The 26,854-nt window shown below is 34.9% G+C and overlaps 2 protein-coding genes across 4 annotated transcripts in view; one reads left to right on the plus strand and one right to left on the minus strand.

Moving 5' to 3' along the window:
• Positions 1-464, minus strand: part of EXOC5 (exocyst complex component 5) — a 61,588-nt gene extending 61,124 nt beyond the window's left edge. Inside the window, exon 1 of one of the 2 annotated variants that reach the window (XM_032344311.1) lies at positions 193-464. In XM_032344311.1, coding sequence (XP_032200202.1) covers positions 193-219 — 27 coding nt within the window. In that variant the 5' untranslated portion in view covers positions 220-464. The remainder of the gene's footprint in view (positions 1-192) is intronic. The other variant, XM_032344310.1, reaches the window with a different exon arrangement.
• Positions 465-503: 39 nt separating this feature from the next.
• Positions 504-25,483, plus strand: AP5M1 (adaptor related protein complex 5 subunit mu 1). Of its 2 annotated transcripts, XM_032344312.1 has the most exons (9): positions 506-659; positions 841-968; positions 5,890-6,535; positions 10,851-11,078; positions 12,646-12,785; positions 13,676-13,761; positions 13,847-13,965; positions 16,824-16,920; positions 19,798-25,483. In XM_032344312.1, the coding sequence occupies exons 2-9, from the start codon at positions 895-897 to the stop codon at positions 19,878-19,880; spliced, it is 1,473 nt and encodes a 490-aa protein (XP_032200203.1). In that variant the 5' UTR covers positions 506-659; positions 841-894; the 3' UTR covers positions 19,881-25,483. The 2 variants fall into 2 exon arrangements, with proteins under 2 accessions (XP_032200204.1, XP_032200203.1); XM_032344313.1 differs by lacking the exon at positions 16,824-16,920 and having other exon boundaries at positions 504-968; positions 19,798-19,896.
• The last annotated feature ends 1,371 nt before the right edge of the window (positions 25,484-26,854 follow it).

Below are 26,854 nucleotides of genomic sequence, written 5' to 3' on the forward strand. Positions count from 1 at the left end.
TCCAGTTCCCTTCCCTGCCCACCTCCCCACCCGGGTCCCCAAGCCACCCCTCCCCCATTTCACGCTCCGCCCGCGCCGCCACCGGAGCCGCCACCCCACCCCTCGCCTTTCGCACCTTTCCTCCCCTCCGCCCGCCCACCTCGCTGCCCGCACCCCGGGCCGGCCACTCCCCGAAGAGCCGCCGGGGCTCACCTCGAAGAGCTCGGCCGTCGTAGCCATCCCGGCCGGCTGAGACGCTCGCCTCGCACTGGAAGCCGTCTCTTCTTCACATGCTGCGCCTCAGCGGCGCCGCGCACAGGTCCCCTCTTGGCTCGCCAGCTCTGGCTCGGGGACGCCGCGGGCTCCCCCACTCCCCACAGAGCCCAGGCAGGGCGAGAGGGCGGCCATGAAGCGAAGCCGCAGACGCCTGTCAGCTGCCTCCCAGCGCCGCCCGCGCCGCTCCCATTGTCACCGCCTCGTACGCCGGAAGTGGAGCTGCGCGCGCCGGTTTGGCTGGCGGGAGGGGCCGGAGAGGGAAGCCTGCAGCCGGCGAACGGCAGAGAGACTCGTCGCTGGGGCGAGTAAGGAACCATGATCCTTGCGGGCCACCGTCCCGGAAGTGGACCTTAGAGGAAGAGAGTGCTGGGGGTCCTGGGGAGGATAGATTTTCGGCATTCTAGGTGAGGATTCACAGAAGTGTTGTGGCAGGTGTTGACAGGAGGGACTCAGAGGTTTTAGTCACTTCACCAGAAGGAGCCAGCGTCTCTGCTGAGCCCAACCTGTTTGTGGTGGGGCAGAAAGTGGCCTCGGGTCTTCTGGTAGGAGCCCATCAGAAAGCCGGTCCGTGTCCTTTTTCCGTAGCGACTTTAGGGACGTGGCGACTTTAGGGATGAGCTGATGCTTTAGTGGCTTGTCATGGCCCAGCGGGCAGTGTGGCTCATAAGCCACGAGCCGGGAACTCCTCTTTGTGGCACCGTCAGATTCTCCAGGTAAATGCAGCTTGAATTCTCAGGGATGATGGATCGGAGGGATGGATGATGTACTGTACTTTGGGGATGTGTCTTTGTCCGCGGCCTTGGTCAACTTACTTAATTTCTGTTTTATCTGTTAATTGGAAGTTTTAACACCACTACGTAATAGTATTTTGAGAATTAAGTGTGTTGATGTTTAGCACATTTAAGTATTATGAGTTTTTCAATATTACCATTACTATATCTTAAAATTAACTTCACCTGGGGCACCTGAGTGGCTCAGTTGTTAAGTGTCTGCCTTTGGCTCAAGTCATGATCCCATTGTCCTGGGATCGAGCTCCACATCAGGCTCCCTGCTCAGTCGGAAACCTGCTTCTCCATCTCTCACTCCCCTTCTTCCTCTCCCACTCCCACTCTCTGTCTCTCTCTCTCTCTCGGTCAAATAGATAAATAAATCTTAAAAAAAAAAAAAAAAGATTAACTTCACCTGCTTAGGGTTGAGATGGAGATGACCAAAGGCAAGAAAAGGAAACTAACTTACTGAGCACTAAGCATGTTTCCTATTTTTCTACTTTCGTTAATAAAGATCACTCAAGGACATTTTAGCTCATTCTTCCGGAAAATCTGGGCTGATCAATAAAAGACTATTATTTTCATATTATGTTTCATTCTTAGAAACTTGCAAATGGGTTACTTTAAAGTTCCTAATTGAAGAAAATTGGAAAAGTACAAAAAATAAGATCGTATTCATTTCTTCTTAGATGGTGTAAACTGACCTGGCTCCACTTTTAGAATTTGCCACATTCTATCAAAATAGCTCTGTGATGAGAATTATACAAAAACTCATTGTAAAATGTAAGTGGCAGTTCTGTAATCTGTATCACCTTTTATTCTTAGTGGCTATTGACAGTTCTTTCTTGACAATATATTTATTCTTCCCTGAGGAAAGCTCTGTAGGGAGGTAGCAGAGCTTTGCATTGAGACTGAGGCAGATAAAGATGAGTGTGATTTTAAAGGAAACTGGTTGGTGGTGTGGATATGAAAGATTACCTCTTCACAACCCAAACATTCTTTTTGTTTGTTTGTTTGTTTGTTTTTTGTTACTGAGGGTATCAGAATTAAAGTTTACCATTTTCTCCTGAATACCTGGCTTGCTTTGTTGTTGTTGTATCTCAAGTAAGGAAGGAGTTTAATAATACTTAGTATGTTTCAGCAACCTCATTGGTTCATCCAAAGTGCTTATATTTCTTTGAGTATCTTTATTTCTGCCATTCTTCTTCTCATAGGTGACTCTTGGGTATTTTTTGCTATCCCTTTATTTGTGTTTGCCTATGCATTTTTCAAATTACACAATTAAGTGTGCTATAGACTTCATTTTCTTATATTTGCCAGACTTCTCAGCACTATTTTTTTTAATTTTTAAAAATATTTTATTTATTTATTTATTTGTCAGAGAGAGAGAGAGAGCGCGTACAAGCAGGCAGAGTGGCAGGCATAGGTGGAGAGAGAAGCAGGCTCCCTCCTAAGCAAGAAGCCCGATGCGGGACTCGATCCCAGGACTCTGGGATCATGACCTGTCCTGAAGGCAGGGGATTAACCAATTGAGCCACCCAGGTGTCCCCTCAGCACTATTTTAAAGAAATACCCATATTACTTTGTGTTCATCCAGAGCAGCACTGTCCAATAGAATTTTCTGCAATGAAAGACATGAGAAATGTTCTAAATCTATGCCGTTAATATTGTAGCCACTAGCTACATGTAGCTATTGTGCTTTTGAAATTTGACTCTTACAACTGAGGAACTCAATTTTGTTTAATTTTAAGTTTAAATAATCACATGTGGCTAGTGGCTCCTATTTTGGACAATGCAGGTCTAGTCCATTGCTCTGTTGTACTCTATGGTTTAATCCTCCATGTTTTACCTGTACTCTTCCGCTAGTGATGATAATCCCAGGTTGCCTCCAACTCAGCCATCAGAACGGTGATGTAGTAGGCAGCCTCAAAAGGCTAATAGGACCTATCTATGCTGATTTTGACTAAATATTGCCAAGTAATTATCTCTTCAGAATACTTTCTCTAATCTACACTCTTCTCATCAGCAGTAAGCAAAAGTTCCTATATCTCCATTCATTCTTTCCTAACCTTTATTCTAGTTTTTGTCAATATTGCTCTAAAGGAGATCTTATTTTCATTTGCATTTCTCTGTGTAGCTGTGATTGTTAGCCCTTTGGATTTCCTCTTGTGTGGATTGCTTGGACATTTCCTTGTCCATTTTATCTTTGTGGGTTGCTATTAGTCTGTTTGTTTTCATGTTAATTTTCTCCTGACATTAATTCGCGTGTATTCTTCTGTATTCGTTGTATATTCTTGATACCACACCTTTGTCATTTTTAGGTACTACAGATATTTTCTCTCATTTTGTCACTTTCAACTTTATGTATCACTTGATTAAACAGAAACCACTAATTTTATTACAGTCAAAGTTATTAGTACTTTGGGAGTTTTCTTGAAGTCATTCTCTATCCTTATTTTCCAAAGATATCTTGTTAATATTATTTTCTTCTATCATTTTATCTGTCCTGTTTAGGTTGTCTTTATTCCATCTTCAGGCGTGGTATTAATAGAGGGATCCATTTTTCCCTATAGGGTGGGCCAATTTTCCTGTATGTTTAATTTATTTTTTCATTATATATATATTTTTCATTGATTTGTGGGGCTATTGAGAGGTGATTACGTTTCTCTTATAAATACTGGTCTGTTCCAGTTCTATTACTTTATTTCCTCTTCTTGGACCAGTACCATACTGTATTTATATCTATGGCTTTGTAACTTATCTTAATATCTTACAGAGATAAGATTTTTTTTACTGCTTATAAAAATAAATTCCTTGAAGAACTCATTGTTGTTTTCATTTTTTTTTTTTTTTCTCATTGTACTCAGGGTATTTCAGAAGAAAAGTTCAGATATGTCTGGGTGGGCTTTTCAGCATCTCTGTGGAGGGAGCAAGTTGGGTTCAAATAACTCATCTGTCATTTTTTAATTCTGTATCATTAAAGAAATTAGTTTTATTATTTTTCATTTTGTGGCCTCTTGGGCCTGGTGTAAGAGCTAAATATACATACTCTGGCATATTATCCACATATATGCCGAAGGTTAATGGCCATCACTTTAAGAGTTTTAAAAGTCGATGGTCTGTCTGTATGCAATTACATTCCCAAAACAAAACTTGGTTTAGATTCTGATTTAGAAGTTTGCTGTCCAGATGTATGGGAATAGTGTCTTAAGTATGGCTTAGATTGTTATTGTACCCCATAATTGTAGGGCCCAAAATTTGAGTCCTATTTTAGAAAAGGTCTAGAATAAATTTGAAATGGTAGGTTGAGTTATTCAACAAAATATTTATTAGCACATACCAGGGTATTGTGTACATTCCCAGATTAACTTCTTATCTTTACATCCAACATTGAAATTCTTACACTTAAGAAGGACTTTAATTATCCTCCAGATAACCAAAGGATAAGACACTGGGCTAGAGCTTAGTCCAAAGTTCTCAACTATTATCCAGAGACCCAGAGAAAGAAATGGCATGGCATTCAACTGCTAAGCCATTACTGGAGGGTAGCTAATTCTTTTCTTTTGTCAATCAAGAAGTACATCAGAATGTAAGTGAGTGAAGTTTACTAATATACAGATAACTTTGAATACATTCCTATTTTTCTTTTTAAAAATTATTAGTAAATATCAATATCTAATTAGGGGTATTAGTGAAAAAAAATATGTTAACCAGGTGTGTTTTGATTTTTGGTGGGAATTGCTGATGTATTCTTTAGACACCCCCTTTATTATACAAATAAGAAAATAGACTTAGGGAAGTTAGGTGACTTACATAGAAGTTAATAGCCTATAACTAACTTTGTTCTGGACATGAGAGTGGAGCAAAAAGGAATAGGAAAAAATACATCTTTTTTTTTAAACTAAGAAAATGTGATGTAACATTTTATAAATGAAGCATCTCCTAGTCTTTTTCCCCAAAAAAGGATAAATTAGTAACTTACTGTTCGGTCTAAGATGTGCAAACCATAAAAGATTATTCAGATTTTATTTTTATTACCTCTTTCAGGGCCATAGAGATAAACATTTTTATTGCTAAAATATTCTTACATTTTAAGGAGTTGGCAAGAAGACCTAGGATATTTGTTATTCCCTATTAATTGAGTAGAATAGAACATTACTTTTACATTTGCATCATCTCAACTAATGAATCTGAAATTACGGCAGATTAAATTGAACCACTTTTGATTCTCCTCTACTAAGATGGAATCGGGGGGTGGGGAGGGAGTTCTTAGAGATGCCTGAAAAGTCCAAGTATACATTCCTGGCCTACCAAGCAGGAATCTGAGTGGCCAAGAAACTGGAATTTTGAATTAGAACCATGTGTTCTACCTATTTATTTGTTTGTTTATTTTTTTAGATTCTTTAAAATTTATTTATGACAGAGATAGCGAGAGAGGGAACACAAGCACAGGGGAGCAGGAGAGGAAGAAGCAGGCTCCCCACTGAGCAAGGGATCCCAGAACGCTGGGATCATGACCTGAGCCAAAGGCAGACACCTAACAACTGAGACACTCAGCTACCCTGTGTGCTCTACCTATTTAAAAAATTAACTAAATTAGGCTATTTTCAGTAATAAATAATGACATTATAATTTCAGATAATATACCAAGTATACAACAGTTAGTTACTTCAGTAGAAAATTTAATATGTGATAAGTTTTTTTGGTTGTGGTTTTTATGGGTATATGTATTTGTTACTGTGTGTTTTTTGTTATTACTCTTAGCCTTGTATTTTGGGTTTGTTTTTATTTGTGGGTTTTGGGGGGGTTTTCTGTTTTTATTTTCCTTGGAAGAACCATTTATAATATTTTTGTTTCCATAATTCAGACGGTATCCAACTGTTGAAAAACGAGCCAGAGTCTTCAATGGAACAAGTTATGTGCCTATTCCTGAAGATGGTCCCTTTCTTAAAGCACTGCTTTTTGAACTTAGATTATTGGATGATGATAAGGACTTCGTAGAAAGTCGTGATAGCTGTTCACACATCAATAAAACATCTGTCTATGGACTCGTAGTAGGAGGTGGAGAACTCTGGCCAGTTGTTGCTTTTCTGAAGAATAACATGATATATGCTTGTGTTCCACTAGTTGAACAAACTTTATCCCCTCACCCACCATTAATTAGCATTAGTGGAATTTCACAAAGCTTTGAACTTCTTTTTGGGATACAGGATTTTCTTTTCTTGGGTCAAAAAAATGACACTGAGTTAAATACAAAATTGAACCAACTGCCTGATTTGTTTCTACAAGCTTGTCCATTTGGAACTTTGTTAGACGCCAACTTACAGAATTCATTGGACAGTATTAATTTTGCTTCTGTGACACATCCACAAAAACAGCCAGCCTGGAGAGTTGGAACATACAAAGGAAAACCACAAGTTTCTATTTCTATCACTGAAAAGGTAAAATCCATGCAATATGATAAACAGGATATAGCAGATACATGGCAAGTTGTTGGAGCTGTCACTTGCAAGGTGAGATTTTCTCTGACACTTGTTTTATCATACCATTCAACACCAGTGAAGAAAAGTAAAATTTTCTAACTTTATTTTACATTGTTATATGACATTATTGATTTTTATCATAAATAGCAATCATTAAATATGTGAAATTTTGGAATATTACCTTTTTGCATTCATTATGAATTGAATTTCTTTTAAGATTTTTATTTATTTGAGAGAGAGAGAGTGCACAAGCCAGAGGGAGAGGGAGAAGCAGACTCCCCACTGAGCAGGAAGCCTGATGTGGGCCTGCATCTCAAGACCCCAGGACCATGACCTGAGCCAAAGACAGATGCCCAACCGAGTCCCTTCTTATGATTTACATTAGCTATATATGGCTGCATACTGAATTGTCCCATTATCCCCACAATAAACATTTATTATCCTCATAGGAACATCTAGTGTAGAGTCTACCATGAGATCACAGTCAAGATTGCAGCTGGAGCTATAGTCACCTGAGGGTTTGATTGGGGCTGGAAAATCTACTTGCAAGGTGGCTCACTCACATGGGTAGCAAGTTGGTGCTGGTTGTTGGTGGGAGGAGTCCGTTCTTTTCCATATGGACTTCTCAATAGGCTATTTAAGAATATCCTCACAACTTGGTGACTGGCTTCCTGTAGATCAAATGATGAAAGAGAAAGAAAGAGAAGGTACATAATAGAAGCTGTTCTTTTTATTACCTCAGCTAAGGTCAGATGGTACCACTTTCACCACTTTTTGTTCCATAGAATCAGGTCACTAAGTCCAGTCCACATTCAAGGGGACTAGAATTAGGCTTCACCTTTTGAAAAGAGTAATGTCAAAAGAATTTGTGAAAATATTTTAAAACTATCATACCTATTTTCCATTTTCTCCAAAAGGATGAAATTGACAAATCTTTGTTTTAATATCTAAAACCATTTTGAAGGGCTCTTATATTATTTAAACATATTTATAGGTTAATATAGGGTTCTCTGGTTTCAGGATAGAAAAATAGGAAATGACAATAGGAGTAACAATATAATTAGTAGTGAAGAGTGCCATTTTGAATAATAATTGAAAATTAAACCTCTCTATAATTTCTACTATATAGCAATAATATTCTTAAATGTTTTTCTTTTTCTGATATCCTTTATTCTCTGCACTTAGGAAAATATACTTTTTTAAAAAGATTTCATTTATTTATTTGACACAGAGGGAGTACAAGGTGGGGGAGCAGCAGGAGAGGGAGAGGGAAGAAGCAGGATCCCGCTGAGCAAGTGGGGCTCCATCCCAAGACCCTGGGATCATAACCTGAACCAAAGGCAGTCACTTAACTGACTGAGCCACCCAGGTGCCTCTGAATATAAACTTTTTAATCAAGCTTAATGTAGAGGGACTATGTACAAATGCTATAGGTAAAAATAGATTTCAAGAACAGAAAATAGAACAGTCCTGGCAGACAAATTGGATCTTTTCCTCTTTAACCTTAAAGTAACACAAGAGTTTATGTGTCTGTTTTAAACTCACTTCTATCATGATCAAAAATACATTCCCGTTATTAATGTATTAAAAATAACTATTATGAATGATGGGGCACCTGGGTGGCTCAGTCAGTTAAGTGTTCAACTCTTAATTTTGTGCCAGGTCATGATCTTAGGGTTGTGAAATTGAGGCCCATGTCAGGCTCTGCACTAGGCATGGAGCCTGCTTAAGATTCTCTCTCCCCCTCATCTGTCCTCCCCCCAATAAAAAATAAGAATTATTATAAATGGCTCTAAAATCGAGGTGTTCATGGCTTATGTCATTCATAAAACTTGAAATAGTTGAATTCTTCTTTCTCGTAAGTCGTGAAATAAAAGGAAAATTCACCATTTTTGTTTTTTCATTTTGTGGCAATGAATAGGGAATATGTTATATATAATTTGCTATTAACTGGTATTAAATATGTCAGCTCATTGATAGGCTGACCCTAGCTTATTGCTAAGAATTTTGGATTAGTTTCTATATAAATCATCATGATGGAGAACTTTCTTCTTTAAAAAACTTTCTTCTAAAAATAAAAAGAATGGGGGTATGCCATCATCCATGCACTAAATGTTTCTTAAGGCGTTTATGTAAATAGTACATCTGTTAGCCAAACATTTTTTTAAAAATTCTTCAGGAGCTTAGTATTTAAAGTTTTATTATGAGCCCTAGTATAAATGGAAATAATTATCTTCATTTAATCTTAGTCCTAGTAGAAAACCTGATGAACCAAAAGCCACTGGACTGAAGTTCTAGTCCTCACTCCACCACTAATTCTTTGATGTCCTTGGAAGAGTCATAATTTTTACAGTCTTTTCTCATTTTTAAAATCAGTTAATTTCCTAGGTCCCTTCTGTTTTTGTAATACCTAGTTAAAAGTGAGATTTACATATGCCAAATTGGTTTAAATGGTAGTACCACATTTCTCAAGAATGACAGTCCTCATTCTATAGTAAATGACTGATGATCTGTATTTTAAATGACTAGCCAGCAGATAAACCATTCGTGGTTTCTGTAATGGCTGTAATTTTCCAAACCCTCTAAGAATATTAGACTGATTTAATAAGTATAAAATGAATATTTAAATATTGTAATAATATTTACTATTGATATTTGCTCACTTTATTATCTCCATAAATACCTGTCAAAAAACAGAACTTTTTTTTGTTCTTTCTAGTTCACATATAGAGTGAAGTAGCAGATGGTTTAAAACTCAAAACACTAAAATATTTTTAAGGTTTGTGGTAAGGTGTATTGGACATCTTTATTTTCAAATGTGATAGACATTTTGTAACTGTTACCAAAAAATCTTTATGAGGTACTAATACCTGGTACTGTTCATAATGCCTGCTGGCTAAGTGTTTACACTGTATAGCAGATATATTCTTGAATTCACACATATGTCAAGTGATAGATAAAATATGAGCAAAACATGTCACATTAGGAAAACAAAGGTAGGGTCCACAATTAGAAAAAGATGCCCATTCAGTAAACATTTTTTTGAGTGTCTCTTGTACATAACAATGTGCTAGGCACTAGAAATACAAAGAAAAATATAAGTTCTTGCTTTCAAAGAACTTAAAGTTTCAAGAGGGAAACAAACAGGACACCGACAAATACCTGTAGGGGGTGGGCAGTTACTACATGATGTGGACTGTGTATGTGATAGTAGAACTAGCTGCTTGCATTTGGAGCTAAGCATTATACCTGCTAAGTTCTATTAACTCTCAAAATATTTGTTTTGATCTACCAAACAAAACATATCAATAAACCTTTTATGGCCCTTTTGACTAGTTTCAATTGGATGCTTTTAATAGAGGTTCATGGTTAATTACCATGTAATTACACAATGTATGTAATTACACAATGATACACAAGTAAGGTGTATCATTCTGGTTGGGTCAGAAAAAGAGCCATTACAAGGTTTATGGGACTAATGGTATTTAATATAGGATTTAGGGCTTACTAAAAATAACAATTAATTTAAAACTTTATGAAAGTGTGAAATAATTTTGAATTTTTTGAGGCTCATATCAGGTGTAAGAGGAGTTGAGAGAATAAAAATTCTGATCTTCTAGCTGCAGCCTCCCAGAAATAATTGCTAATGACTTTAGTCTGGAGAAGCCAGAATTCACAGATAAGTCTGAGATGCCACCATGTCTATCTGTTACAGCCTCAAACCAGAAATTCATGGAAATTTCTGAAAAGTACTGCATCTGGCCACCACATCCTTAAAGCAGGAGCAGAGACTTCTGTGAAGCTGTCATATCCAACTTCCATAACCTTCCAAGAATATTAGCTTCCCAATTGCAGGGTAGAAAATGATTAAAGAGGTAGATGGGAGCCAAGCAATGAAAGGCTTAAAAGTAATGCAAAACTGAGGGGAACCATTGAAAGATCTTGAGCATGGATACAATATATTTAGAATTCTGTTTTGTTAGGGTAGCTCCAGGAGATGGATTGATTAGAGGAGAACAAATCTAGATACATTTGGAGGGCTGTGACAGGAATTGTAGGGGCCTGTACCAGTGTGTTTGCAATAGAAATGAAGAGATGTCAGTGGATTTAAAATAGTTTTTAAGGATTTAGATACAAGCAGAGGGCTCTAGGAAGTTTCTCCTCATTCCTGTTGGTGTCTGAAAGTTTAATAGAACCACTGCCTGAAAACAGAAAGTAAAAACAATACCTTGAAAGAAAAATGAGTTAAGTTGTGGGATATGACTCAGATAAATTTACAAAAGCCTCACCCAGAAGATGCATGCCTCTAAGATCTTGGTAATATCTGTTTCTGTTTCTGTTACAGTGTGATTTAGAAGGAAACATGCCAAATGTTACCATCAGCTTGAGTCTCCCCACCAACGGGTCTCCACTTCAAGATATTCTCGTTCATCCTTGTGTGACTTCTCTTGACTCTGCCATTCTGACTTCTAGTAGCATTGATACAATGGATGATTCTGCATTTAGTGGACCTTACAAATTTCCATTCACTCCTCCTTTAGAGTCATTCAACTTATGCTACTATACTTCACAGGTAAATAACCTTGGAAATGTTGAGACTTTACTAATCATTGTGTTTATGAATTCTGTTGTAAGCAAATTGTTCATACTTTTGGCCCACATGAGAACTTTTCATTATTTACCAGATAGTAATTGTTGAATGAAGATGAAGATTCAGGTCTTTCAATAAGATACCTCTTCTCTCTGGTGTCTGGTGTCTCTAACAGCACTGAATGGTTTTCAAAGTCATGGGATCTTTTTTTTTTTTTTTTTTCAATGTTCCCTATTAAAGACTCCATGGTCCCACAGTAGATCCTGGTATAATTTAGTCGTGGTTTGAATTATGAACATAAAAGTCCTGTAATCCTAGGCAACTGGGGTTATAAACGCATAGTATTATTTACAGATACTGTGTGTTGAATAACTTTTGTGTCAGACATTGTCCTAGGCACTTTACATGTGATTTCTCCAGTACTTTGAAAACCCTTAATAGGGGTATTACTTGCCCCATTCTACAGATGAGGAAAGTCTCAGAGAAGTTAAATGACAACCCAAGGTCTTATAACTGAAAAGTAACAGTCTAGATTTAAACCCAGATTTTCTTCTTCTTCTTTTTTTTTTTTAAGATCTTATTTATTTATTTGACAGAGACACAGCGAGAGAAGGAACACAAGCGGGGGAGTGGGAGAGGGAGAAGCAGGCTTCCCACTGAGCAGGGAGCCCGATGCAGGGCTCGATCCCAGGACCCTGGGATCGTGACCTGAGCCGAAGGCAGCCACTTAGCGACTGAGCCACCCAGGCGCCCCTAAACCCAGATTTTCCACACTCTAAAACCCAACCTTTTTGCTATACTATTTGTTTTTTGTCCTGATTATGAGTCAATAGTTTGAAAAACCTACTCATGCTAGCTTACATAAAGGGAATTTATTTTGATAATGTAAGAGGCAGTCTGTGTTATTCAAGGATAAAAAGAAAATCAAAATTAAAATCACTCTGTACTCAATGTTTGTACTGTCTTTCCCATCTCTGCTACTCAGTTTTCTCTTCCAACTGGCTTTCTCTGCTTCCACATGACCTATAACTCTGAAACCTTACACTACATAAGTAGAGTCTATTTATTACTTCAAATGTACCAGAAAGAGTGATTGGCTTACTTCAGCCTACAGACAGTGTCTCCTTCAATCAGTTACTGATAACCAGTTGAGTAAGCTACTGTTAAGCTAGGAGGTGGGGGAGTCACAGATAAACATAGGGAACTATGAGCAGCAGGCACTGTGAGCAGGGCATCAGGAAACAATATGTCTAGTGCACATCTTATGTTGCATGTCATAGAGAACCTGGAGGATGGGAACCTAAATGAGCAAGCGAGGAAAACAATGTATTGCAAACCTTTATAAGGCACCTTTCTTATCTCTGGAAACAGAGAAGGAAAAATCCCTGCCCTTAGAACAATAATGGCTCCCTCATCTATTACCAAAAAAGTGTGGAGTAATTTATACATAATAACTACATTACTGCAAGGCCTTTTTCTCAGTCATCATTGGTATTTTAAACCCATTAACCTGAGGATTATACAAAAATTTGTTTATGTTTGTTTCCAGGTCCCAGTCCCACCAATTTTGGGTTTTTATCAAGTGAAAGAGGAAGAAATACAAGTAAAAATAACAGTTAACTTAAAACTTCATGAAAGTGTGAAAAATAATTTTGAATTCTGTGAAGCTCATATACCTTTTTATAATAGGTAGGAATAAAACAACGTGATGCCATGATTTCTGCCTTTCTTAGTACATTCCCATTGCCCTACAAAATTGTTTATCTTTGTCTTTTTACCTTATTTTTAAGATCTAAAAACTTTATTTTACTCAAATGAATGCTGATTCTGAACCAAAATTCAGTCATAAAAGTAATCTGTTACCTTTAAACGTATCTTTATTTTTCTAGTTAAACTTACTAGTAAATACGGGAGGGAATGTGATATAATGTGATATAATGATGATGAGTAACAGACCTGTACCTGAAACCAGTAATACATGTTATTATAATATTATGTTAATTAATTTAATTTAAATTTTATAAATGTTAGTAAATAAATAAATAAACTTACTAGTAAATACAAACTTAAGCCAATGTAGCTTCTTCAGGGATTATTTCACTGCTGGCTTTATATCTAGCAATTTCTAGGTGCTATTTACATATAAGACAAAGCCAACTATCAGCTTCCTGGTGAATTAAGCCAAAGATAACATAAGATTTTTTTCCTCTACAGTTCTGCTTTTAAATTTGTTCTACAGCATAGGATGTTCTTTTCATAGGATGCCTAAAGATAGAGTAAAATAATAGTTTTAACATTATGTCAATCCATATGACTGTTAGGGCTGTATTAAGACATTCTATATAATTTTATAGTTGTCTTTAGAATTAATAATGTCTATCATCACCAAAAACTTTTATTGTTTCTGTTGTTTTTTTTGTGATTTTTGTTATTTATTCTACTTTATTCTGCAAACTTGAATATAAATCTGCTTTTATTCTGTCCTTCTATTAAGTAATACTAGCTACATTTAACTTAGATCTCTTAAAACTCTTTTATGATCATTTTTTCTTTCTGTTGTGTCCTTTTCTTTTTTAAAGAGGTCCAATCACACATGTGGAATGCAAAGTTAGTTTTGGCCAACTTGAAGTATTTCGAGAGAAAAGCTTATTGGTCTGGATTATTGGTGAGCTTTTATTAATTTTTTTTCATCCATCTGTTGTAGAATCTACTTACTTTAGAATAGTTAACTGGTACATTTGTGTTTTTAGGACAGAAGTTCCCCAAATCAATGGAAATTAGTCTTTCTGGAACTGTAACTTTTGGAGCCAAGAGTCAGGAGAAGCAGCCATTTGATGAGATTTGCATTGGAGGTACAGCATATTTAAAGGTAAATACATTTATGTGGCTCACTACAGTAGAAACCCTTCCCTTGTTTTTAAATTGCATATATCTAACTGATTTTTATTGTTTTCTAGCTATTTTTTGTGGGGGAACTTCTTGTCTGTGCTAAGTCTTTTTTCAGATTTTTGTAAGATTTCCTTTTGTTTAGTATTAGTCACCTTCTACTTCACTTAATACTTAAAAAATTTTTAAGGTGAAACAGTTAAGTATAACCTTAACACATCGCAGTAATGAAGTTGTTTCCCAGCCCTTAGTTATCACATTCAAGATTCGTATGTAAAAAATATAAGATGTAGCCCTTGCCCTCCAGAAATTTTCCACTGATGCATGTCAGTAATTGATCAGTGCTAACTGCTTTTGGTATTTGAAGGAAACTGAGCATTTCTGTCCAAAGTGGTCAAGGAAAGCTTTGCAATAGAGATGGAGTTTAAGCAAAACTCTGAGGCCCATATAAGCATGAAAATGAAACTTTGATGATTGACCAACATTTATATAGGTAAATAAGTGACTTAATCAAAGGAATGAAGGATGACAAGGCACACCTAGGATCCAGTGCTAGAAATAGTAGTAACACATCAGTTTAGATAAGTATTTAGGTCTAGACTGTAGCTTTGGAAGGTCTGCATTCCGACTTTTATTCCTTTGTTAGAAAATGTTTGTAGTTTTTTGAGTATGGGAGTGGTCTTTCAGAAAACAATACTTTATGAAGATCAATCTGGAATGGATGTGAGAAGGAAGGTGAGTAGGAAAAAAAAATAGTAAAACTTGTTTCCTGATGAAAGGTATTAAGTTAATGACTCTGAGTGTCACAGAAAGAAAGAAAGACTGCTGGAGAAGCTATGATAAAGGTAAAGCATTGATCACTAATTAAATATAGAAACAAAAAATAGTTTTATGTCCAAGATTTAAAAACATTAAAAAAAATGTAGCTTAAGTCATACTTGAAGCTCCAAGAGGGTAGAGACCATATGAATGTCATTCATTTGTTGTTTTTGTCACCAACATCTAGTTCATTTCCTACCACAAATATTTGATGAAGGGTGAATATACTTAGAAAAAGTACTAATATGGAGAAAGTTGGGAGGAAGTGAGCTACATATCATGTATGCTGGTGATAGCTGGACACAATGTAAGTGTCCAATTAGTAGCTGAAAACCTAGAGTTCAATTTTCAGGAGGAAATTCAATAGTGTATAAGGATTTAGGGGTTACCTGTGGAGAAAAAATAGTTGAGGCAGTGGAAATGAGTAAGATCCTAAAAAAAAGAAAACAAGTGGCTGATTTAGAAGACCCATTGAGAGGAATTGAAGGGGTGATCAGAAGAGTAGCAGGAAAATCTAAATAGAATGGTAGAGAAATCAGAAAGATTGAAATCTATTTGATAAAAAAAATTAGAGGAAATGGTAGTGAAGTCAGAAGTACACTAGTGATATTCATTTGTTCTATCTTGGCTTCAGCTATATCCACAAGCTTTGTTTCAAGGATTATTATAAAAATTCCTACTTCCAGATATTTTTTAGAAAAAACGTGAGATGTTACTACACTCTGGGTCTTGCAGAGGTAGGGATTATGACTTTTTTTTATTAATTTTTATCACCTACTCAGTTATAATCTCATTGCAAGCATGTAATATATATTTGTGTTCACTGAATAGATTTATTTTTATAATATTTAGTTATATGGAAATCAATCTTCTTATAACTTCCAGAATCCAGAATTATATCAAACAAGCAAGCTAAAGCCCTTTATAATTAGAGATAATATGAGCTGCAATAGGAAAAAAGTTGCTTAGAAGATCAGAAAATTTATATTCTATGTATGTGGCAATCAAAAAGAGATTTGGCAATCAAAAGGAGAAAGTTTGGCAATCAAAAGGAGAAAGTTAGGAAATGGGAGAAATTTGCAGGGATGAGAGATGGAAGAATAAATGCAGAAAAGAAAAAAAAAGAAGTGCAGAAAAGATTGCAAGATATTGCAAAATCAGGAGCTTCTAGCAGCAAATATGAGGACAGCAAAAGGAGACTGGAGCTCCCTCGATAAGACATAGACCTTTGATAGTTCATGTGAATATCACTATGACTTAGGCACCCCACCACTATGCCTTCAGAGAAAGTACTAACAGCCCTTTCTACAATAATAGTGTAATAACTGGTATTTATACTGATGATGCCACATTATCAATTAAATCCAGAAATATGGATTACATTTTAGAAAGTTTTCATAGGTGAGAGAAAGGATGATTTCTGAGCTTAGTTCTAGAAAAACTGAATTTCAGTTTTCTGGAACATTAAGCAGAACATCTCATTCCCTCCCAACATGAGACAGATTGTTTCAGCTTTAGTAATTGTACTCTTGTGTTTTGCTAGAAAGTGTATAATTTTTGCTTGTAAAGGAATTATGATCTGAAATAGATCACAATCATATAGCCTTAGAATATGCAGAATACCAGACACCCTAAGGGAAGAAACACCAGCTTTTGTTGTCTGTTGAGTCTGAGTTCACACGCCAGCTCTGCTGCTTACATTCTGGAATGGTAATTGCTCCCATCTCTGAACCTCAGTGCCCTCATTTGTAAAATAGGGAAGCTTTGCAACATAGATTAAAGTCCATATTAGTGAAGTATCTGGTGGGCGTTAAGCATTTCATAATGACAGCCTTACAAAGAAATGTTCCTAATGCGAAGGGGGAAAAGTGTATATGTGTATGTATGCACACATGGATACACACATTTTTATTTTGTGAACTACGTGAAGTAAATTCGTAAAATTGTGTCAAGGGAAAAAAATGTGGCCATCACTTTTATCAATAATCACCTCAATTTGGTATATTTCTCTTCTTTTTCTAGCTTCACTTTAGGATCTTAGATTATACACTCACTGGTTGTTATGCGGATCAGCATTCAGTTCAAGTTTTTGCATCAGGAAAACCAAAAATAAGTACACGTAAGTTGTACAGATTCAAACTAGCTTGAGAGAATTTAAATGGTGCTATGCAATTATTACCAAAGATAAAATTAAAATGTAACAAAAAGAGATCAGAGAACAATCCCAATTTATAAAAATTCTGACCTGATCCTAGCCTGTGTAACAGTGTGTGTACTTTACATCGCCCTCTACCTTCTCTTGTTTATAAAATGGTCTGGGTGAGCAAGGATTGGCATAGAGGTGGGCTTTAGTATAAAGTTGGATTTGTTTTGCTCTGGTTATAATATACTCTTTCATTCAAAAATTGTTCCCAGGGGCTTTGGTATTGGATAGACAGGAGTCTGAGTCTGGCTCAGAAAATTTATTAGCTGCATAAATTTGGACAAACTAGTAAACTTCTCAAAGTTTTAGTTTCCTCATCTATAGAATGGAAATAATAGTACTGTTTATCTCGGGATTGTTACAAGATTTAGATAAAATTATATCGACCAAGTGCCTAGCATGATGCTTAGTGTGTAGCATGGTTTCAATAAATGTTAGATGTGATTATTATTTAAAATTTTATTTACTTATTTTTTTTAATTTTCATTTATTTATTTATTTATTCGTCAGAGAGAGAGAGAGTATGCACAAACAGCATAGTGGAAGGCAGAGGCAGAGAGAGAAGCAGGCTCCCTGCTGAGCAAGGAGCCCGATATGGGACTTAATCCTAGGATGCCGGGCTCATGACCTGAACCGAAGGCAGCGGCTTAACCGACTGAGCCACCCAGGTGCCCCTATTATTTAAAATTTTAAATATTTTTAGCAAATGCTATAGTCAATGAGCATTATTTTTTTTACAAGTAGGAGGGCAATAGAAAGAAGGTTTCCAGCCTTCAGTGAGTTCATTGGTTCTAAGTAAACATATACACTGTACATGAAAACACAGGGAGATAAGAAGCAATTTATAAATGAATTCAGAATTATTTAATTCAGATCAAATACAGTATCACAGAACAGAAGAGTAACTAGGATGAGGTTAAATGTTAGCTAAACATAAGCAGAACTGTTAAGTTTTATTTATTTAAGTAATATCTGTACCCAATATGGGGCTCAAACTTATGACCCCAAGATCTTCTGAGCCCAGGGACTCCTAGATAAATATTTCTTAAACTAAGGATTAAGATCCCCAAAATAGTTAGGGTAAGACAAGACTTTGTACATGAAAGTTTCAAAAGGATTATAGAACTCAGAACTACAGAATTCTGAGCAATTGCTTTCAAATGGCAATAATAAATTCTGTGTAATCAGAATGAGTCATATTCTTTACCTCAGAATTTCCCTGTTTTCTCATGCATCATTTTTTGGTTGTATTTTAAAGAAATATATATACATGGAAGAGTCTTCACCATGCATTTTTTTTAAATAAAAGCATGATATAATTATATCAATTTAAACAAACCAGTGGTTTTGTCTAAATGCAAATATTTTGGATTCTATCTATGGGATACTGAAGGCAAACAGGCCAATATTTTAGATTGTCTACGGAAGATATGTTTTCTATTTAGGTAATGTCTAAAATATTTTAAGTATCTTATTAATATTAGCTAAACATATTTTAGCAATTCTCAGAAAGCATAATATAGGATGGGGCTATTCAGTAATATACCTGCTTAATGTAAAATATTAGTATATCTTAATATAAATTAATATAAAATATTAATATATTGAATAAAAGAGGTTATTTTATAATGCATAATTATGACCAATCTTTTATTTCCTTCCTCTGTTAGTTTCAGAACATGATTGCCACTGTGTAACTATATAAGACCTTTCTTTTGACATCATCTTGACAATACAATCTATTTTCAAAATATACAACTTAGTTCTGAAAATATTAATGCCAGTAATATTAATTTAAATAATAATAGCTAACATTTATTGCTTCATGTGCCAGGCACAGCCTTGTAGCACTCTATGTGAGAATTATTATCTCCATTTTTATAGGTGAGGATGCTGATGGAACAGAGGGATTAGGGTCGTATAGCTAATAAATGGAGGACTGGAAATCAAACCAAGCAGTCTAGCTCTACAGCCTGCCCGCTAATCAGTATGCTGTGTTGCTTTTCAATGTTAACTAGGTTTCAGACCGAAATTAAATAAATAAATAAATAAATAAATAAGTAGTAATACATCCTACCTCTATCTTTTTCATTATGAAAAAGGACATGAAGAAGAAAGGTAGAAAAGAGAGAATTAGATATTTACTAATGTGTGTAATAAACAGAATTTATATGGGTCTAACTCCAAATGAGCATTATTAGCTCAAATTTACATATCAGAAAACTTTAGTTGAAAGAGGTCGTCATTTGTCCAAAACTACAAAGCTATTAAAATAGAAAGCTTAAATTTGATCAGAACTTTAAGAAATTGTTGAGACAGCTTTTTAAAAGTATTACTAGAAAGTGGGATGTTTATTTCTGTCTCTAAAATTTGGAATGGGCGAAGAACAGCAAGATGAGACTAAGGACCATGGTGAAGAGAGGTCACAGAATTGGAAACCAATAAAAATTTTTAAATTTTTTTGTAGTTGATGTCATAGTCTATAAGAAACAGAATTTGAGGAAACCATGGGAAAAATTGATCAAAGTGGAATAAATGAGAGATATTGGAATAAATTTGGCATAAATAAGCTCAAAGATAGATTTAAATATCTAATAAACCCATATTTTTAAAGTTGTAAAAATTATAATGCCTTGATAAAGTGAAATTAAAATGAGTATTTCAAACTGTTGCCTTTCTTAAAATAATTGTTTCCCCATTTTTAAAATATCATGACTTTGCTCTTCATTGAGTTTTTGTTAAGGTAATACAGTCTTATCATTTGTTTCTTTCTTTTTTTTTTTTTTTTTGTAGACCGGAAACTAATTTCTTCTGACTATTATATCTGGAATTCTAAAGCTCCTGCACCAGTAACATATGGATCATTATTATTGTAATTATTTCATATTTAAATGGGATTTTTATAATGGTAACATAACTTCAATTAAATCATTAGTCTTTTATATTTAATGTGTGTGCATATAACCTGTGAGAGAAAAAGAGTCATTGGTTTAATTATAAAATGCTCTTATTTAATATTTTTAGCCTAATATAGTTGAAAGAACATTTTAAAGACTAATGTTGTCAATTTTGTTACCCTTTTGATTTTACCTGAATATGATTCAAAGCATAAAATAGTAGTGATTCATGTTAGGTTTATTTTAAACTAGTGCTGGATCTCCCTACCATATATACTTTCCTGCTCCTGTGGCAGGCATGGCTAATCATTCGTAGCCTTCTTTCTCCATTGTGCCTTCCTGAATATGGGCTCAGGCTCCTTCTCATTGCAGAGCTGCAAACAGCAACTCCTGATGGATTGTAGATAAAAAGATGGATGTGAAAGATAAAAAATCTCACTCTTTCAAAACCTGAGTAGTAAGCTTCTTGTACAGTGTATTGTTATGGAATACCAGAAACGATTGTAAATCTCTTGGGGAAAAAAAATAACCAGTCAATGAAAACAAAGGGATATTGTTTAAATAGTAACCTATTCTTAATCAGAGCTATCTTTCTTACTAATAAAGAATCTGAATAATTATATTTAAGGTGTTTGTTTATCTCTGTTCTAGAGTTACTTTTCATAAGTAATCTTATTCATCTGCCACAATAACCTTTTGCTCAGGAAGTCAGTAAGCATACTAAGAGGGGTGGGGTACCTTCAGAAAATGAGCATGGTGTTTTGTGATCACTTTATGCCTGCAGCCAAATTTTTTAAAGATAAACTTAGGTATAATACTGTTTTTCATGTTTGTTATATGAAAATTATTAATGAACTCAGGTAAAAATACAAAAGTTGTTCTGTGGGTAGAGAGAATTACTTAATATTATTTCAATGTTGAGTAGCCTATTTCCTTTAAATTTGTCACTCCTGCGTTTTTATTAGCATTCTCTTGATTTCTTCAGGAACCACCCAGTCATAACTTTTTATTTGCTGTCTTTACAAATTATATGTCTTGTTCTGTTTTCAAAGCAGTTCTTTGTCAAGTTGAACTTTAAGTGACCATTCATGAAAAGATGAAATCTCAAGATCCTCAAAACTTAATCCATGTCAAGTTTCTTTTTTATGGAACAGAATTAGAAGCAGTATAAAAATATGCATTACAGATTCATATTCAGTTAAATTAGCTCTTGGTTTCTATTTTTTTAATCAGTCTCCTAAGGAAAAGCTTAGAAGAAGCTTCTAACTCCTTGAAGAAGAGCTATGACAGTTTGAAGGGAGAGTGCATATAAATTTAGGATTTTAAATATGATTTTTTAATTAAGGTCAATCTCACTCATTATAAATTCTCATTTTCTGCAAGGCATTATCATGGCGGAATGCTCTGTGTTCAAAATTATCCCAAGTAACAAAGAAAGTAGAATAACTGCCTGACCAGGACTTTAACTTATTATTCTGGCTTAATCATAGATAATCAGTAGTAAAAACTTTCCTTTTGGAAGAAGAAAAAACCCATTTTGCTTAAGTTATTTGATCTCTCTTAAACTGAAGGAAAGCTTAGCGTTTAACTTATGTTAATATTAATGGAGCCATTTGGACATCTTGATTGTATAAATGTTGAGTGAAGTACACTAAGATAGGCAAGAGGCATTTATCTAGTAAGTACACAGATATTCAGTATAATAATCCCCTAGGGAAAACTTTCTTTATAAGCAATCAGAGAAGCCAGTGAATCTTTGGTTTGACATTTCTAGAAGCCTGAGGAAAATCTAGGGAATACTGGAAAAGTGTAGGGTGAAGGAGAACCTGATGCCATCTGTTGCCATTCCATTCTAACATAACGCTACAGAACTAAAACCAACTCATGTTTTCATCCTGTTGAGATCAGCTGGGCACACTGCGATGCTTTTGATTTTGTCTAGAAACCTGTCACTTCAGGATAATTTCTGAAGACAAAGTCTGTTTCCCGTTTGGTAGGTGACCTGTTTAATGTTTTCCCTGTGTCTGGGAACTCCTTAGTGTAATTAGCGACCTTTGAACTCCACAACTAATCCTGAGCTATTTTGTATTCCTTACTCATCTTTAAGGCTGGACCTTTCTTTTCTTCAGAGTCCGCTGCCACAATTAAAGAAGAAACAGCTGCATTTCAAAGGGATTCCGATTCCAGAAGCTTAATCGTGATTGACATGTTCTTATTCTAAGCTATAAGACACTCTAAGAGTCCTTTCTTGGGTTAAAACTTCAATCATTTTCTAAAAAATTATCTCACTATGGATTTTATTCATTTTCTTTGATAACTATTCTTTGCATTTTTTAACTTGAAAGATGCTTTGCATTTGCAGTGAATATGAGCATCTACTTCCAGTAAAAGATTTGGATGGTGTCAGACATAACTCTAGATGCAAAATTGCTAAATTCCCTTTTAGTGCCAAAATGTGATTATGAAATTTGATGTCCTATCATAAGGGTAATTATTCTTCAGGAGACCCAAAAGGTACAAGATGTGTTAAATTTCTGAAAATATACTCTAAAAAAAGTAGTTAATGAATTTTATAAAACCCTTCTTCATTTTTTTACTGAACAATATTTTTAAAACTTTTTAAAGCCACCAGTACTCTTACAATGTAAGGTAATACCCTTATAGGGATGGGCACTTTTTATTTTTCCCTTTTAAATTATTGATTTAAATGTCAGGTTTGAATTAAATAGCCTTATTAGGAATTCTTAAGGGAATTATTTGTGTAAAAAGTTTTTTTTATTGTTTTGATTAAACAGTCTGTCTCATAAACTTTTTTTTCCACACCAACTTAGTATTTCTGAGTTAAAATTTTTGTGGCTTTTATACACTGTATGATTTAAGGTCTTTCAAAGCACAGTTTTAACACAGTAACAACTAATATTTTTCTTTTATTTTTTACTATAGTATTTCACACTGCTTTACAGACATTCGTAGACTCCTTCCTGTACCACCCCTGTGAGGTAGGTAGGTCAAGTTATCATCCAGAGCCTCTGTGGGGACTGCTGCCATAGCAGAATGGTTGTTTCTAAGACAAAGGTCAGAAAAGGGATGTTAATAAACAGTCCTCAGGTTTAAGGGACTTTTTTAGGATTACATCTTAAATTCCAACAAATCAGATTTAGGAGTTACTGAAAGTGAAATTGATCCATCCCTCATCCAAACTTTGCAATACTTTCCTGTTCTGACATCATTTAGATAGTTAGCTGTATTATCAGATTAGAAACCATTGTACGCGGCTGCTGAAAGGAAAAGGAGGCAAAAAGCTAAACATGGGATGAATTCTGAACCTTTTAACCTGGCTGAAGTACGTTGGTCCCTGTTATGCAAATACCTTCAATCCTCTGCTAAGTTCAGTGGAAATAATTTTCTTGAATGACAGGTTTATTCAGCAAGGATTCAGTTGGTGATTAATCCCCCTTTGATCTAGGGTATTTCACTTAACTACCAGTTACCTCGTTCTGACAAAGTGCAACTGAGATTAGGGAGATCACTAGAACACTACCAGGGTGTGCGTTTATTCTCTCTAACCTTTTAAAGCAAGGGCCAAGAATGCAATTTATTTTCAGTATTTGAAGATGTAAAGTCCTGTCTGCTAAGTTAGAAAGTCAATTGAATACCAAATGAAGTTTATTTCTTTACGTAATAGAACAAACATTTCTTTTTGCTTCGACTAACAATGATTTTAGGAAACATAGGCTTTGAAGAAAGAAGAAACAAAGACTACATTCTAAGTATATCTTCTAGTTTTGTTTCATGTATTAGAGTGTATACTTATTGGCCCTGAGATAAACCAAAAATCAAAGCAGTGGCTATAACTTAGGTTGAGAAAATGCTTCTGTTTTATTAAACTGCATGGTTTCTCCCTGCCCTCCCCCCATTAAAAAATGTCATGCTCTGTGGTAAAGAAATCCAATGAGGAAAACATACTGTAATACACAATTATTCATCTTAAGACTTACAGTTTCAAAGCTTTATTTGTTAACTTAGTCCTTCCTTGAGAAAAAGGGGCTTGTTATATTGTCACCATAAGAATAATCACATTCTTTTCCAGAATGATGGGTTTTTTTTCCATAAAGATAAGTGATGCCATTACAAAAATAATCCAGATTATTTTAAATTATCAAAATAACTACTTTCTGCTATATTGTTTACTATTTCTTCTGCCTTTTTCTCATTTGATTGGCTTCTCTTCTTCCATAACTTTGAACTTCAAAATACTTTATGGAATTTTGCACAATATTTTAAGAATAAAATTTTAAGACGTGTTTTATTTTAGGCTTCTTAAAGAATTAACTTTTGAAAACTATTAGCAACATCAGTGTCAATATTCATCTTCCAAGATACCAAATTTGGAGATTTATTCCTTTAAGTATATTTCAAGTTTGACTCTTTAAAAAAGAAACATGATAATTTGTAACAAAAATAGTTTTAAAACACTAAATTATTATTGACTAATTTTATTACAGACAAAGCATTTTTTAAATGCTTTATCATTGTTCATTGTTCTAGTAGGACTTTAGAATACAAGTTACATGTTTAAATAACTTTCCCTACACATTTTTTTTTGTCTCAAACATTCTGTGATCCAATTTCTGAATTGAAACAATGACTTGTACACATCTAATCCATGTTGGTGCCAAGCCAGTCTCTCTAGTTCCAAATTAGTAACCAATTTGTTTCTGAATATCTTCTGATAGCAAGTTACCTAACCAAAGCAAAATTGACCTTCTCACTTGGGCAGCACATATACCAAAGCAAAATTGAAAAGCAGAGAAAGATAGAAGGGCAGGATCCCTGGCTATATTGCTAAGAAACTAGTATGTTTAATAATTAACTACTCTATGCCATCAATATTTAGTTGATAAATGTTGCAGTATATTTTGAAATATGCCATCAGAGACTCTAGATGAAATGTATGTATACACATATGTGTATTTGTGTAATATATGTTACTGTATCTGACTTGGTGGGTTTCCCTATGAAATGTTTGTGTTCATGTCAAAGGAAGAGTATTTAAAGTCAAAATCTTCTCTCCAAACATGTTAACAGTAATGGAGAGGCTTAATAAAATGAAAATTAACGGAGAGCTCGTGCAATTACTCTGAAAAATTACTCTTAGGAACTAAAGCCTTTTCAACCAGCTTCTAATGTTTTTCATCAGCTGTTTTATGGAGATGATAATGTTATTGTATATGTATAGCCTGGAGCAGTCAGTGCCTTATCTGTATTACTAGTTTACTGTGAGGTCCAGATTGCTTTCTTTAGGCCCTAACTAATCTGTGTAATTGTCGGCAATGTGGTGCTAATGTATGGTGCATAACATTTATGGATTGACAGGTACCCTGGGAGGGAAACCACCTACTGAATTGTTTTTTCCAGTAAGACATGTGGAAATTTGCGTGTCTTAATAATCCATTAAACATTTGAAGTCAAACTGTATTTTTCTCCTTTTTAAATGTCTTCTTTTTAAATAATAGTATCTGTAAAAACAATATTGTTTAGTTAATATGCTACTATTAATAAAAATGAAAAATGAATCATTATTATGCCTCTTAAGATTTTTACTTTTTCTTTCAAAGGACTTGAGTGCCCTCTGCAGGCTATAAAGGGATAATTAATGACTGTATTCAAACCCTGTGATTTTTTTCCCTTTAAGAAGCATAGCCTGAATTAAGTGGGATCCATTTTATTTATATTGTTAGCTTTGTTAATTTGTCAGTGATTGAAGCTAGAGTTCCTTTGTCAGTTTTATAGTTGTATTTAGTGTGAAAAGTATTATTACCATTGATTTTCCAAATCACTTAGCTGGGGCTCTTTAAATGTTGGAACTATATACATTGGAACTAATAATACACATTCCCTCATAGAAAGGAGATCAGGAAAACATTTAGCTATTTTGAAATTTATCGGGGCTGTAGAAAATAACTTGGTTATTTCCCTTTACATTTTTAGGGTATTATACATTTGGTATGAAGCCTTTTTCAATATGTATCATGTAAAATTTTTAAATTACATACAAGTTTTATGTATTGATCTTGTTGATGAGTGATGATTGTGTTCAAGTTAAAAAACAAGGCTTCTTAGAATTTCTTTAAAGAAAGAATTAAATAGATAATGGTTTTTTGTGTTATTGTATAGGTCTGCTAACTAAAAAGAGCATTTCTGTTTGAAGAGCAAAAAGCAGAGGTTTCATTGAGTCCCTCATTTCAGTGTACCCATACTTTCTCAGCAGGTGTAACAGTTCTGTTCCTAAAGAATATAGGAGTTCATTTTGTATGTAAGCTATAGAACCGGAGTGCCAGTGGCACTTCTGATTCACTTAAAGCTGCCAGGGAAACTAAACATGATGAGAACAAGGGGAATGACTGGGTCAAATTAATAGAAATAGATCTTTTTGCAAGCAACATAATGATCCTGATCATCAACCTTGAAAAGTAAATTGGAACAAGCAAATTGCTGTTGAAAAATTCTTTCAGCACTCTGCTGTTGCTACTCAGCTAGTCATGGCTCAGCCAGGGGCAAGGAAAAAAAATGCACTCAGTTTTGTATTAACAAAGGCAACATTATTAAAGTGAATGTTTGCGTTGTGTTTATTGAAGTGTTCAAAGAATATTTGTTGCATCTTCAACGCTATTCTCCAGACTAGTACGGTGCATGAGTGATAGTAAAAATGAGTTATGTATACATTTTAGAAAGATAGCATTTAACTTAAATGTTTCTGAACTAATCTTCAAAATATTTAAGCATCAGACTTCAATATTCTTTTTTGAAGATTTTTATCTAAGAAATGTATCCCCTAAAAAAAAAAAAACACTCATTTGCTTGACTATACTACTTCAAATTACTTCCAAATTGCTCAATAAAACTTTCCTCCCAGAAACAACAGTGCATAGGGAATAATGGGCTGAAAGCAA

This window comes from Mustela erminea, chromosome 5 (assembly GCF_009829155.1).
Source record: "Mustela erminea isolate mMusErm1 chromosome 5, mMusErm1.Pri, whole genome shotgun sequence".
Classification (NCBI taxonomy): Eukaryota; Metazoa; Chordata; class Mammalia; order Carnivora; family Mustelidae; genus Mustela; species Mustela erminea.

Excerpts from the sequence above, each read along its gene's own strand:
- AP5M1 (XM_032344312.1), top strand. The coding sequence starts at position 895 with ATGGCCCAGCGGGCAGTGTGGCTCATAAGCCACGAGCCGGGAACTCCT. Across the intron at positions 13,966-16,823 it reads GAGGTACAGCATATTTAAAG|CTTCACTTTAGGATCTTAGA; the intron begins GTAAATACATTT and ends TTCTTTTTCTAG. Across the intron at positions 16,921-19,797 it reads AAAACCAAAAATAAGTACAC|ACCGGAAACTAATTTCTTCT; the intron begins GTAAGTTGTACA and ends TTTTTTTTGTAG.